Source organism: Oncorhynchus gorbuscha, linkage group LG25, assembly GCF_021184085.1.
Source record: "Oncorhynchus gorbuscha isolate QuinsamMale2020 ecotype Even-year linkage group LG25, OgorEven_v1.0, whole genome shotgun sequence".
Lineage (NCBI taxonomy): Eukaryota > Metazoa > Chordata > Actinopteri > Salmoniformes > Salmonidae > Oncorhynchus > Oncorhynchus gorbuscha.
In genome coordinates, this window is record NC_060197.1 from 34,027,231 (window position 1) to 34,042,346 (window position 15,116).

The 15,116-nt window shown below is 41.3% G+C and overlaps 1 protein-coding gene across 6 annotated transcripts in view; it reads right to left on the reverse strand.

Moving 5' to 3' along the window:
- Positions 1–15,116, reverse strand: part of LOC124014180 (Kv channel-interacting protein 4-like) — a 253,568-nt gene that overhangs the window by 4,211 nt on the left and 234,241 nt on the right. For all 6 annotated transcript variants that reach the window (XR_006834979.1, XR_006834978.1, XR_006834980.1 and 3 more), the window contains exons 3-4: positions 7,093–7,162; positions 2,071–2,141 (exon numbers count right to left, since the gene is read on the reverse strand). Coding sequence is in view for 2 of the 6 variants with exons in the window: in XM_046328939.1 (XP_046184895.1) it covers positions 2,071–2,141; positions 7,093–7,162 (141 nt within the window). In the remaining 4 variants the exon portion in view is untranslated. The remainder of the gene's footprint in view (positions 1–2,070; positions 2,142–7,092; positions 7,163–15,116) is intronic.

Here is a 15,116-nt window from a genome sequence, read left to right on the forward strand (position 1 = left end):
TGTGGAAAGCTCTTAAGTGGTTTACCCAGAAAGACTAACAGATGTAATCGCTGCCAAAGGTGATTGCAACATGTATTAACTCAGGGGGTTGAATACTTATTAGCGACCGTTTTATTTTAATTTATTGATTTTATTTTTTACTAATGTTAAAATTCTTCTTCAACTTTGACAATAGTATTTTGTGTACATTGTTGACAAAAAATAGCATTTAAATACATTTTAATCCCAACTTTGCAACACAAAATGTGGAAAAAGTCAAGGGGTGTGAATACTTTCTGAAGGTGCTGTATATCTTGTATCCTGTCAATTCTGGTCCTGAAGACTAGCAGGGTGTGCAGGCTATTGTCGTAGCTCAGCATTAGCCCACCCTACCCAAGTCATCAACAAAGCCTTTAAGTTAAATGGGTGTCAAGACTAGATTGAAATTAAAATCCTGTACACCCTGTATGTCTCCAGTACCACGATTGACCGACACTGGTCAAGACTGAGTGTTCCAACAAGAGTAACACTATAGAACCAAATATCAAATGAGAAATGTATCTAGGTCATTATCCTTCAGAGAGTGATGTCAGGGATGTCATCAGGGGCGGATTGGTCGTCTGGCATATCTGGCAGATGCCAGATGGGCTGAACCATTTTTTTGGGGCAGTGAAAAGAGAGCGGCACAGCCAGCTGCTGATGAGCCTGTTAATATATTTTTTGTAGTAGCCTCTTCTTTTTTCTCTGTTGACATAATCTATAGCTTTCTCTATTGGGCAGATGCAGTGAGAAATGGCCCCCCTACCAAGATGGGCCGGTCTGGTTAAGTTCAAAGTCAGACGCGCCATCAGTTTGCCAGGCCGTTCCTACCGAAAGGTAAAAAATGAAATGACCAGTAAAAAGGTTGTGCGGGGAAAAAAAGAAAAAGCTTTTGAGTCCGTTGCAGCAAAATCTGGGATACCAAATTGACAGATAAGGCCCATGTTTTGTAAAATAGCGGAACTAAAGAAGCAAAAGAGAGGAAGGATTGCGAGGGAGAGGCCGTTAGATGAGTTAATAAGGATGATGACAAACAAAGAACATGACTCAAGGCACACACACAGTTAAACTGCAGCCAAAGGAACGTAGGACAATGCAGTCGAGGTAGAAAACAGAGACACACACACACACTGATAGATGCATACTGAGTTCCTTGATGTTTTGGCTGCATGTGTTGCCTAATAATTATAGGCCTAATGATGGGGGGGGGGGCATATATCAGACAGGCATTTGCATATGTAGGCTAGTATGCAGCCTAGTTAGGCTAGAAAATAATTAGCTACTGTAATTCATTCATTTGCACAAGTTTCTCATATTCCATAAAAAATATTGCATACATCAGTCTTCGTGTGTGTGTGCATGCATACAGGTTTATCTACGGTGTAGTCAGTTAGCGATCGGCTAGGCCTACTTATGATACTGCAACTGTCTTATGAGTAGATTGAAAGGCTTTCCCAAAAACATTTAGAATTAAATGTTAAGTACTAAGTACACCTACCTGGCAAAATGATATCATGATTATTGTTTGTATGAATCGGGTGAGGATTTGGTTGGCAAACTCTGCCATCGTAGTAGCCTATGACAACATTGGTTCCCAGTAGATGGGTAAGCGGCAGTCAAAATTGGCTATATTGTCCAAAATAATGAAAAAACACATTTTCTTTTTGGTTTTAATTTCAGGTTAGGATTAAGCATAAGTTTAGCAGTGTGGTTAGGGTTAGGTTTAAAATCTGATTTTAAGAAGATAAATTGTAGAAATAGGCAGGGTTTATAACTTTGCCACTTGCCCAGATAGTGACGACCAGAATCATCGCTAGACAAACATAGTCCTCTCTCGCTAGGTGCACAATCAAAATAACACTCAAGAATCACCCTAAAATATTGTTTTTGATGTAATTTTTGCATTAACATGGACTCAGAACATCCAATTGTTTTGTTAATCTAAAAAAAAAACTGGGGGGGGGGGATGTAGGAGATGCTTGGGCCGCTGTGGTGCAGCTGGCATGGTGTCAGTCAAAGGAATAGGATCTGAAGAAGGATACACAAGCTTACCTCAAAACTCACAGATCCATCTTTATCCGTGTCAAACGCGTTGAACAGAAAATGTGCATACATCGACGCGTCTGAAATGAGAGACACACAGCCTCAGTCAAACATAGTGGTGACCAGTCACAGCCTCAATTTAGACCGACGATACAGGCCCACAGTGGTTCCAGCTGGACATTTTCAAATGTTTTACTCCGCCGTTCAACATAAAATCCATCCCAAGTACACAGAAAACAGAGTAGAAAGAGTTTGGATTCATTTTTCTTGCTTGCTTTCACAGTTGCAGGCCTTTAAGTGAGATGTGTTATCGCTCCCTTTCATTCTCACGGCAAGAATAACCAAGACTGGTCTTCACACATGTTGCGGTTGGAACAGAGGTAATCCTCAAATATCTTCAGACAGCATAAACAGAAGCGCGTGTGTGTGTCGGTGTACTTGTCCTCTTGTTGTAAAGATGGAAGTGTCAGTCTTGAGTTTCTTTTGTTGAGCTGTATAATACAGATGTTAGTCCACCAAACACAAGGGACACTATCAGAAAGGGCTCCAGCAAGTGTCATAGAAACAAAGGGAGCACAAAAAAAAACAAGCTATACAACGACATCACAATGTTACATTGCTTCTTAACAGGAAATCCATCCTTTTACATTGGTCAATTAAGCAATAAGGCCAGAGGGGGTCTGGAGTATGGCCAATACACCATGGCTAAGGGCTGTTCTTAAGCACAACGCAACGCAGAGTGCCCGGACACATCCCTTAGCCGTGGTATATTGGCCGTATACCACAAACCCCTGAGGTGCCTTATTGCTATTATAAAACGGGGACCAATGTAAGTAGAGCAGTAAAAATAAATGTTTCGTCATACCTGTGGTCTGATATACCACTGCTGTCAGCCAATCAGCATTCAGGGCTCGAACCACCCGGTTTATAATAAGAGACATACTGTAACATCTATGACATCAGTGGTCACCAACCAGTCGATCGCGATCCACTGGTCAATCTTCAAGGCATTCCTAGTCGATCACCAAAAATGTCTGTAGAAAAGCCAACCATAAAGGCTTGCGCTCCTTTTTTAAATTTGTTTGTGTTGCGCTATTGCCAGGAGGTGCACTTGATTCAGAAGCCCTCTGCACCGGGTCCACAAAGTGTTCCCATTTTGAACCATTTAATTTGTCTGAAAAGACCAACTCTACCTACCCAGCGGACCGGGAGATCTGTGATCTTCCACATCCCCGGCCACAGCAAAGTTGGATTCAAGACTACATGAGATTTCATTACTTTTAAAAACCATGACCAGAGAGACTGTCAAAGAATACAGCAAAGAGATACTGTAGAGGAGAATGGATCTTTGTGTGAGTTTGTCTGCCACACACTACTGTTATGTACATACAGGTTGTATAGAAACGCTATTTTGATTAGGTTTCTAACGTACTATAGGCTCTTGTACTATTTTATTGTAAAATAAATGAAGATGTGTGTTTTACAGCGGTCGACAGATCTAGCCATATCCTCAGAGTTCACACAGAGTTTGGTCTCTCTTGCTGTAATGAAGCGCAACCAGAGCCATGTGGTTATGGAGACATCATATAAAACTGAATTGGGGGACACATTCGCCAGTGTTGTTCGTCATTTGTCTTATTTGATACAGTGTCTTTTAGGGGGCTTTTTAAAAACATCATGTGTGAATTAGAATCTGGGGGAGAACTTCAGAGTAGAAAAATATTACCTCAGGGCAGTGTGAACTCTAAATGAACTGAATATCGATATGCCATAGAAAGTCCAGGCGCTTATTTCCAAGAACCCAAACCCCTCTTTTTCCAGGTAGACCAATTCCAATGACCCAATTCCACTGGATAATCAAAAGCAAAAGCACATTTGGTCCGGCCAAAGGAAAACCTCATTATAAAATGGACTAAGCATTCACCCCCCCTATTCCTAGTCAGTAAGGGATGGGTCATTCTTGAATTGCATTGGTAAATGCTGTCCCTTGACTTTGACACAATGAAAAAACACATACAATGGAACATGTATGTTGTCATTTATTTAACTGTTATTTAATAAGAAAACATATGCAAGTCCTTTATACTGCAAAATATATATTTGTATGCATTGTAGAAACTACTGGGGGCTAGCAAATTGGCTTGTCCCACTGGTGACGTGTTTTTGGGGATTTCGCGATATCTATCTATTATTATTGATAATTTGGTGTCTAAATCCAGTGTTACTTGGTGTTACTCAACTTAAATTAAGGGAAATAACATTGTGAGCAAAATTATTAATCATATCTCTTTAGTAAATTATTTTTAAAGGTTTGATGACCATAGATTTGAGAATTTGTGGCCTCCATTTCAGAAATTCCTTGTTAACCAAAAATGTCTCATTGGTGTTACCATCATTGGTGTTACTACTCCTACTGGTACAATGTTATCATAATGATAAACATAATTTAAAGTCATTAAGCTACCATATTAGTTGATTTAGAATGGGAAGAATGACCCAAATACATTTTAAATAAATAAACCATTTAGAAAAATTAAGTGAATTTTCCACAATGTCTTGCCCAAGGGCCACCGTAATTTAAGAACGACCCGGATAAAACAGCAAAAATGAAAGAAAAACATGAAACGTTCTTCAGATATAATGGCGCCGGAGGAGATGGCTGCCATTTTACGGTTTCATCACCAATTGTGCGATTGTTTGTTTGTTTTTTGCGTTATTTGCAACTTATTTTGTATATAATGTTTCTGCCACCATCTCTTATAACCGAAAAGAGCTTATAGATATCGGTACAGCGATTACTCACTGGAAATATATTTTTTCTTTAACGAAGCGGATGCGAAGGATTTACTTCAGACACCAGACAAGGCCCAAATCCCTGTGATTCGCGTGAGAAAGAGACGGAGATATCGGGGACGTAGGTCGGGGTGCCTTGTAAGGATCCGACGGCGAGTGAGTAATCTGCCTCTACCATCAGTCCTATTAGCCAACATACAATCAGTGGATAACAAAATAGATGAGCCACGATCACAAATATCCTCACAACGAGACATTAATAACTAATATCTTATGTTTCACCGAGTCGTGGCTGAACGACAACATGAATAACGTACAGCTGGCGGGGTTTACGCAGCATCGGCAACGTAGAACAGCCGCCTCCGGTAAGACAAAGGTGTGGCGGTCTGTGTATATTTGTAAACAAAAGCTGGTGCATGAAATCTAATAGTAAGGAAGTCTTGAGGATTTTCTGGCCTGAGCAGGTCATGGCTCACATCAACACCATTATCCCAGAAACCCCAGACACACTCCAATTTGCATACCGCCCCTAACAGATCCACAGATGATGCAATCGCTATTGCACTCCACACTTCCCTTTCCCACCTGGACAAAAGGATCACTTATGTGAGGAGGCTATTCATTGACTACAGCTCAGTGTTCAACACCATAGTGCCCTCAAAGCTCATCACTAATGTAAGGACCCTGGGACTAAACACCTCCCTCTGCAACTGGATCCTGGACTTCCTGACATGCCGCCCCCAGGTGGTAAGGGTAGGTAACAACATATCTGCCACGCTGATCCTCAACACGGGTCCCCCCAGGGGTGCGTGCTCAGTCCCCTCCTGTACTCCCTGTTCACTCATGACTGCAGGGCCAGGCACGACTCCAACACCATCATTAATTTTGCAGATGAGACAACTGTGGTAGGACTGATCAGCAACAACGATGAGACAGCCTATAGGGACGAGGGCAGAAACCTGACCGTGTGGTGCCAGGACAACAACCTCTCCTTCAATGTGATCAAAACAAGAGATGATTGTGGACTACAGGAAAAGGAGGACCGAGCACACCCCCATTCTCACCGACACGGCTGTAGTGGAGCAGATTGAGAGCTTCAAGTTCCTTGGTGTCCACATCACCATCAAAATATCATGGTTCAAACACATGCCTATTCCCCCTCAGGAGACTGAAAAGATTTGGCATGGGTCCTCAGATCCTCAAAATGTTCTACAGCTGCACCATCAAGAGCATGGTTGCATCACTGCCTGGTATGGCAACTGCTCGGCCTCCGACCGCAAGCCTTTACTGAGGGTAGTGCATACGGCCTAGTACATCACTGGGGCCAAGCTTCCCGTGTCAGAGGAAGGCCCTAAAAATTGTCAAAGACTCCAGCCACCCTAGTAATAGACTGTTCCCCTCTGCTACCGCACAGCAAGCGTTACCGGAGCACCAAGTCTAGGTCCAAATCTAGGTCCAGCTTCTACCCCCCCAAGCCATAAGACTCCTGAATAGCTAATCAAATGGCTACCCAGACTAATTTACATGGTCCCCCCTCTTTTACGCTGCTGCTACTCTCTGTTTATTATCTTTGCATAGTCACTTTTACTCTACCTACATGTACATATTACCTCAATTACCTCGACTAACCGGTGCCCCCGCTCATTGACTCTGTACCGGTACCCCCTGTATGTAGCCTTGCTACTGTTATTTTACTGCTGCTCTTGAATTATTTGTTATTTATCTATTTTTTACTAAGCATGTATTTTTCTTAACTGCATTGTTGGCTTGTAAGTTCTACACTTCTACACTTTCTACACTTAGTGACAAATAAAATGAGATTTTATTTGATTTCTATTTTGTAATGCGATATTCTTATATTCCTTCTCATTACCTTTTTTTTTAACCTTTTTTGTCTGCCTCCTATGCCTAAAATGGAGACATTGCTCGAGATAATTAATCAAGTCGATTACAGAATGCAGTAAAAGAGTTAAAAAGTAACAAGAACCTCCAGCTGATCTAGAAGCTTCCCCAACCAGGGTCGTGTTCAATAGGCAAAAAACAGAAAGTGTTTTGAAACGGAAAACAACCAAACTTTGTGGAGAAGTTTAAGTAGTACATTCTCTGTTTCAAAGCCTTTTTCTCCCATTTTGTGCATATTGAACACAACCCAGGGTTAAAGATTTCAGCCCTGAAGCAGTATGGATGGTGGGAGCCATTTGTCAAGCAGAACAATTCTCACCAGATGTGTCAACATACCTCCCTGTGGGAAGAACTGGGAGTAGATGACTTTGAAGGTGTCTTCATTGACCACGCCGCTAGGGCACTCCTGCAAAGAAAAGGAAAAAGGAAATATCATTCCATAATTCATTCGAAATCTTAATGTTTTGAGGGTATACGGTGTGTTCACATTTAAAACAAGCTTATATTTTGGGGCATATATAATGAGGCATTTCTAAGTTATATTCTTCAAGAATCAATGGGTATCTATCATTCATTTATATGTCCAAAAATTGATGTAGCAACTAAGGACTGTAGCTTTAAAGGTTTCTCAATTAAAACATGTTTTCAAAATGCTAGTTGATTTGAACAGAGGGTCTTTTCTCCAGGCCAACAAGGTATTCCCAGTTTGCCTCTAGAAAACCTCTGACATGGCCAACCCTATGCTGCAAGACGTGATAAAAGCAATACTTTCTACTGATGTGAAAAGGACCGCCGTAGCCTTTCATTGGCACGATACAGTTGATTCAGCGTTCCACTGTATATGGGGAGAAACTACACATAAAAGGCTCTGATTTCATTCAGTGCTTTGGAGTAAAAAAGTAAATGGCCCATTCAATGTCGTCCAAATCCAAGAATAAAGGAAAATGCAAGCCAAGCTCCGACCAATTTCTCATCCAAGGCCTTTTTAAAGCTACCAGGCTGTAGACGTCTGGCCCCATTCAGTAAACTTAAGAGACATTTATATGAGTACTCTCATGCGACTCTTCAAAAGCCAGTCTTTTCAGAAAAAGAAACATCCAGAGAAGAGTGTTGTTAGCGCATAAACCTCAGCATTGAGATGTGTTGGAGGCGGGTAAGCCTTGTTTTCATTATCGACTTATTACCAGCCAGCATTCACACGGCCCGGGCTAATCAATTTTGGGAGTGCATTTTTCGCCACAGGGGAAAATATTTCACCCGTGCTGACAATCTCTCAACCCAAAGGTATGAGGGAATTGACTACCCACATTTTCAATACAAGAATCGACCCTCAGACAAGGCAATACGGGGTTGCAGGATTTCATAAGAGAGACCATATCAAGGTGAGGTGAATGCACATAAAAACATTGGGTGACATTCTCTTTAAACACAATTCATGCATTTGGACAGTGGTTTTCTTGATTTACAGTAAATGGGACCCGGGATGCCAGGATACTGTAGCTGGGGGGGTTAGGCTTGAAAGTGAAAAATAAAATATATACATAAGTTATGTGAAGGTAAGAACATTATGCTGTTACTGTGCCTTATTGGACTGTGTTTTCTAATCCTTCCCTATATGAAACTAGGAAAAGCTTCAACCAGATAAAACACACACCTTCATAGCCCTCGCACACAGTACTGAAAGAGGGCCAAAAGTCAAATGAAACCAAAAAAAACTATACGAGTTTATGAAATGTGTTTCCTGCAAATACACTGGCAATCAGTGGGATGCGTTTTTCACATAATTGCATAGAACTACAGTATGGCTTGCATATCAGATGCATTTGGCTGGCCATTATCAACCTTTCATTTTTAGTAGTTGCTCTTATCCAGAGCAATGTACCGGAGCAACTAGGGTTTAAGTGACTTGTTCAAGGGCACATCAACACATTTTTCACCTAGTCGACCGGCCTAACACCCTTAACCGCTAGTCTACCTGCTGCCCACGCCCTCGAGTGAGCGTGGGGAAAAGTGTACCGACCATTATACCCAAAAGGGAAACAGGAAAAAACAGAGGGCTTTTAAAATGGTGCCATTTGAGAGAAAAATGAGGCTTGTCTCCTTCCTCAAGTCAAAGAGCTATACACTATCTGCCCTTGTCTGCTAAATGGAAATCTATAATGTTTGACATTGAAGCCCTTAAGAATTGTATTAGCCTATCATGTAGGCTTCTGGAGCTAGCGTTAAGGTAGTAGAGCTAACTTTTCTTACAGAAAAAAATCTATTTTGCTTTAGAAACCACCAAGGACACAGTCTAAAAAGATCAATCATTGACATGAATCATTTGTTGTTAAACAATGAACAGTAGCATACACTTCCTTTTTTATCTTGCCTCTGTACAAGACAGAACGAGAATATAAATCCTGCAGTGTGCGCACATACATACAACTTCATTACTTGTGTGTCATTTAGTAAATCAGAAGGACACGAATGGATTCCCAGCTCAAGACACCATATTTACATTGACATTGTAGTCATTTAGCAGACGCTCTTAGACCACAGCAACTTATAGGAGATATTAGGGTTACGTGTCTTGCTCAAGGGCACATTGGCAGACATTGGTAGATTTCCCTTAGTTGGCTTGGGGATTCAAACCAGCAACCTTTCTGTTACTGGCCCAACGCTCTTAACCACTAGGCTACCTGCCACTCATTAAGTTCACCAACCCACTGTTGGGCTGCTGATAACAATGATAACCCTTAAGCTATGAGCTTTCGAAAACATTCACAGCTCACACTGTAACAAAGCTTTCGTCTCCGTAAAAGGTGCAAGATTAATGTCAAGCATGTGGGGATGGTTCCTTATATAGCCTCTAGCAGGGTTACTAAAGTACTATTTGAGAAGGTCCAGTCGTTTTCCTAGTTAGCTAAAGGTCCGGATGAATATTGTTATTTATGAGCGTAGTAACAAACCACCACCTCACAACTCATGCAACCCCAAGCTGTCTACTGTATATAATACCGTACATCTCCCACGGTTTGGAAAGAGATGACCATTGTGAAATAATAATGAGCAAAAAAGGGAAGGCCACTAAATAAATGAAACACGGGACTGAGCAATGTTGAAATAATCCATCAAGTTGAACAGTGTAAAGACCACATAAAGTAGTGGTTGTAGTAGCTTTCCAGGTTGGTATCGTATGGTTATGAATGAGTATTCATTTACTGAGGCAACACCTGTCATTGCTACGGTGGCCCTGCGGCGCAATACCCCAAAACAACAATGAAAAAAGTGGATGGAAACAAAATGAACTTAAATGATCGCGTTGCAAACTGAATGAACTTGACACAAACACAATTGACTTAGCACGAACAAAATGCTAATTGGCCACAAAAGGTCACTTAATGATAGTCGACACAAATATTGACAAGATTTATAGAACTTGTACATGCATGCAAAACTGTATCCAACTCCAATGGAGAGAGTGAAGGGTGATAATTGTGTGGGTCACAGTTGTTGTTTCGATGTTTGTGGGTCAGGACCAACCACATAAACACAGCTGGTAGGTGGCACCCTTAGACTTTTCAAGGGCAGGGCTGCATGCCTTGTCAAGTAGCAAATCACATTAACACCATCGGGCATTTGATCAGCACCCGGTTTGTGTGTATGAATGTCAATGTGTTTCCCCACTGAGCTAAAGCCTACCACGAGCATTCAAGTTTCAGGCAAGAATTTTCCTCAAATAACATCTAAAACTCCTCAGAACCTTGCACAACAGGCGCAAGATCAAGAGAGGTTTGAGTTGTAAAAGTTTGCACCAAAGTTACCAGTGAGTGCACTCCAGGCATACTGTAACTTTACACCTCAGTGTCTACTCAATTGTCTCAGATGGTCTCTGATATGACCAAGTCTGCAGCTAGAGAGATGGAGGAACAGTTTACCCTGGGTGGGTAGGGTAGTAAGTACCCTGGGACCCACGTGTTTGGGTCCCCAGATGGCTCATGGTTTTGGGGGAACGAGGGGAAAAGCAGGGGAGTTGCTAGTTCTTTGTTGTTTCATAAACCCCTTTTAATATCCTGTGAGTATCCTGTAGGTCAAGAAGACCCTCGATTTTCCTGGAAAGCAGGCGAGAACACAAAGTTTGAATTAAGTTTGTGTCCAGTTTTTCTTTTCGCTGTTTTGTGACCTGATTCTGTCAAAAGTTAAGTGTAAGGGATCTATGAAGGGTGTTGTGGTGTTAACATCTTACCCCTCTGAGGATGGTCTTACTAGGCAATACTGGGTATACAGTACACCGCTTATGCTGTCTATATAAGCTTGATCTAGTCCTGGCTTTAAAAGTCCTGTGTTTGGAATTGTAGGTTACACGTTGAGGGTGTCAAAGTAATAATTCTCTCATATACAGTGCCTTCAGAAAGTATTCACACCCCTTGACTTATTACACATTTTATTGTGATACAGCCTGAATTCAAAATGGATTAAATAGTATTTTTTCTCACCCCTCGCCACATAATACCCCACAATGACGAAGTAAAAACATGTTTTTAGATATTTTTTGCTCATTTATTGAAAATGAAATACAGACATATCAAATTTACATAAGTATTCACACCCCTGAGTCAATACATGTTAGTATCACCTTTGACAGCGATTACAGCTGCGAGTCTATCTGGGTAAGTCTCTAAGAGCTTTGAACACCTGGAATATTGAACAATATTTCCACATTATTCTTTTAAAAATTCTTCAAGCTGTGTCAAGTTGGTTGTTGATTATTGCCAGACAGCCATTTTCAAGTCTTGCCATAGATTAAAGCCGATTTAAGTCAAAACTGTAGTGTAACTCCAGTGTATATTTGGCCTTGTGCTTTAGGTCATTGTCCTGCTGAAAGGAAAATGTGTCTCCCAGTGTGTGTTGGAAAGCAGACTGAACCAGGTTTTCCTCTAGGATTTTGCCTGTGGTTAGCTCTACTCCTTCTCTATTTTTATCCTAAAATACTCCCTAGTCCCTGTCGATGACATGCATACACAACATGAGGCAGCCACCACCATGCTTTTTTACCCATCTACCAATAGCTGCCCTTCTTTGCGTAGCACATGCTCCCGCAGGTATATCTCCCTGGTCATCCCCAAAGCCAACACCCCCTTTGGCCGCCTTTCCTTCCAGTTCTCTGCTGCCAACGACTGGAACGAATTGCAAAAATCGCTGAAGTTGGAGACTTATATCTCCCTCACTAACTTTAAGCATCCACTGTCTGAGCAGCTTACCGATCACTGCAGCTGTACACAGCCACATCCAATCTACCGACCTCATCCCCATATTGTTATTAGTTACTTTTTTGCACACCAGTATTTCTACTTGCACATCATCATCTGCACATCTACACTCTTGCCTTACATCCTCACGTCATTTGCACACACTGTATATAGACTTTTTCTATTTTGTTATTGACTCTACGTTTGTTTATTCCTAATGTAACTCTGTGTTGTTGTTTGTGTCACACTGCTTTGCTTTATCTTGGCCAGGTCGCAGTTGTTAATGAGAACTTGTTCTCAACTGGCCTACCTGGTTAAATAAAGGTGATTTTTTTTCTTCTAATTTAACATTTTTGGAAAACCTCCATGATCTTTGTGGTTGACTGAGGGACTTTACATATAATTATATGTGTGGGGTACATAGATGAGGTAATTATTCAAAGATCATGTTAAACACTATTCTTGTACACAAGAGTGAGTCCAACTTATTATGCTTTGTCTTTTTAAAGAATTTGTAAACATTTCTAGAAACATAATTCCACTTTGACATTATGGGGTGTTGTGTGTAGGCCAGTGACACAACATTTAATCCATTTAATTTCAGGCTGTAACAACCAAATATGGAAAAAGTGTAAATACTTTCTGAAGGCACTGTATTTTACAAGTGCATAATCATGGATATTGCAGTAATTCTAATATACTATACCTCAGATATTTGTTTGTCAAACAATCTCCATATAAGCTATTACACTTAACAAATATTTAAACGCAACATGTAAAGTGTTGGTCCCATGTTTCATGAGCTGAAAATACCTGAACATTTCCATACACCCAAAAAATATTTTCTCTACAATTGTGTGCACAAATTGGTTTACATCCCTGTTAGTGAGCATTTCTCCTTTGCCAAGATATCAAGATGTTGATTAAACAGCAAGATATCCTTTGCCAATATATCAAGAAGCTGATTAAACAGCACGATCATTACACAGATGCATCTTATGCTGGGGACAATAAAGGGACACTAAAATATGCCATTTTTTCCACATGACACAATGCCACAGATGTCTCACATTTTGAGTGAGCGTGCAATTGGCATGCTGACTGCAGGAATGCCCACCACAGTTGTTGCCAGATAATTGAATGTTAATTTCTCTACCATAAGCCGCCTCCAACATCGTTTAAGAGAATTTGGCATTATGTCCAACTGGCCTCACAACTACATGTATGGCGTTGTGTGGGCGAACGGTTTGCTGATGTCAACGTTGTGAACAGAGTGCCCCATGGTGGCGGTGGGGTTATGGAAAGGGCAGGTATAAGCTACGGACAACGTACACAATTGCATTTAGCGATGGCAATTTGAATGCACAGAGATACCATGACGAGATCCTGAGGCTCATTGTCGTGCCATTCATCCGCCGCCATCACCTCATGTTTTAGCATGATCATGCACTGCCCCATGGCGCAAGGATCTCTACATAATTCCTGGAAGCTGAAAATGTCCCAGTTCTTCCATGGCCTGCGTACTCTGTTGAATCAACTTCAAACCTAATCACTAAACCAATCAAGGGGTCTGCTGTACAGACACAAAGTTCGACGTAGACAATATTTATTTGGAGCCTTTGTTGTTTCGCAAAGCTAGTGCTAATTAAAACTGTTTTGTGTTCTTGTCAACCCCCCCACACTGCTTTTTCACACTGCATGAGGCCACATAGAGTACAGTAATTATGCTCAGAATGGTTATAGTACGTTGCGCCATTAAACGGCTTCCCTTATTTCAGCCCTATTGTCTGCTAAATATGGTTGTGAGCCGTGCAGAGTGGAAATGCAGTGTGTTCACGCTATCCTTGAAACCCCAGAGACTGTTGGGAGGTTACAGATGTCAACACTAATTGGACATAGTGATTAAATGGCAAAGTAATGAAGAATGGCTGGGTCCCAAACAAAGAAACATCCTACTTACTGCTGCCCTTTATACAGTGCAGTGACTCGCCCTAGCACATGTGAGGAGACCAGATGAAAGAAATGTGTATAGAGATTCAATAATATTGCCTTAATTTGTCAGGTCCTTCCAGAGTGATGAAGGCAAATCTACAAGGGCAGGGAGAATGTGGGAAGTTTTCAGTTTGGAATCAAGCCAATTGACTAAAATGTAAGCCACCACACAAACAATAACACCTTCACTTCAGATCACACAACGCGCAACAGATTGCTGCATGTTTTGCTTTTCACAGAGAACAGAGTTCACACTGCACCTAAAGTTGTTAAGAGCTCGATTTAGAGGAGAGCGTTTGATCAAGGCCAGCGAAGACAGGTAAAGTGGTCAAGCCGGCTGAAAGAGACAGCTAAAATGTTTTCTGTATCGATTCCATCAAAACGCAGGGGCTAGAGAACCCGCAAAAACGTCCACTTACATTCCGTGAGGTGAGGTCAAGTTCATCTCGGTCATGGTGACATACAGTGAGGGAAAAAAGTATTTCATCCCCTGCTGATTTTGTATGTTTGCCCACTGACAAAAAAATGATCCGTCTATCATTTTAATGGTAAGTTTATGTGAACAGTGAGAGACAGAATAACAACAAAAAAGCTAGGAAAACACATTTTAAAAATGTTATGAATTTGCATTTTAATGAGGGAAATAAGTATTTGACCCCCTCTCAATCAGAAAGATTTCTGGCTCCCAGGTGTATTTTATACAGGTAATGACCTGAGATTAAGAGCACACTCTTAAAGGGAGTGCTCCTAATCTCAATTTGTTACCTGTATAAAAGACACCTGTCCACAGAAGCAATCAATCAATCAGATTCCACCATGGCCAAGACCAAAGAGCTCTCCAAGGATGTCAGGGACAAGATTGTAGACCTACACAAGGCTGGAATGGGCTACAAGACCATCGCCAAGCAGCTTGGTGAGAAGGTAACAACAGTTGGTGCGATTATTTGCAAATGGAAGAAACACAAAAGTACTGTCAATCTCCCGCGGCCTGGGGCTACATGCAAGATCTCACCTCGTGGAGTTTCAATGATCATGCAAACAGTGAGAAATCAGCCCAGAACTACACGGGAGGATCTTGTCAAGGATCTCAAGGCAGCTGGGACCATAGTCACTAAGAAAACAATTGGTAACACAATA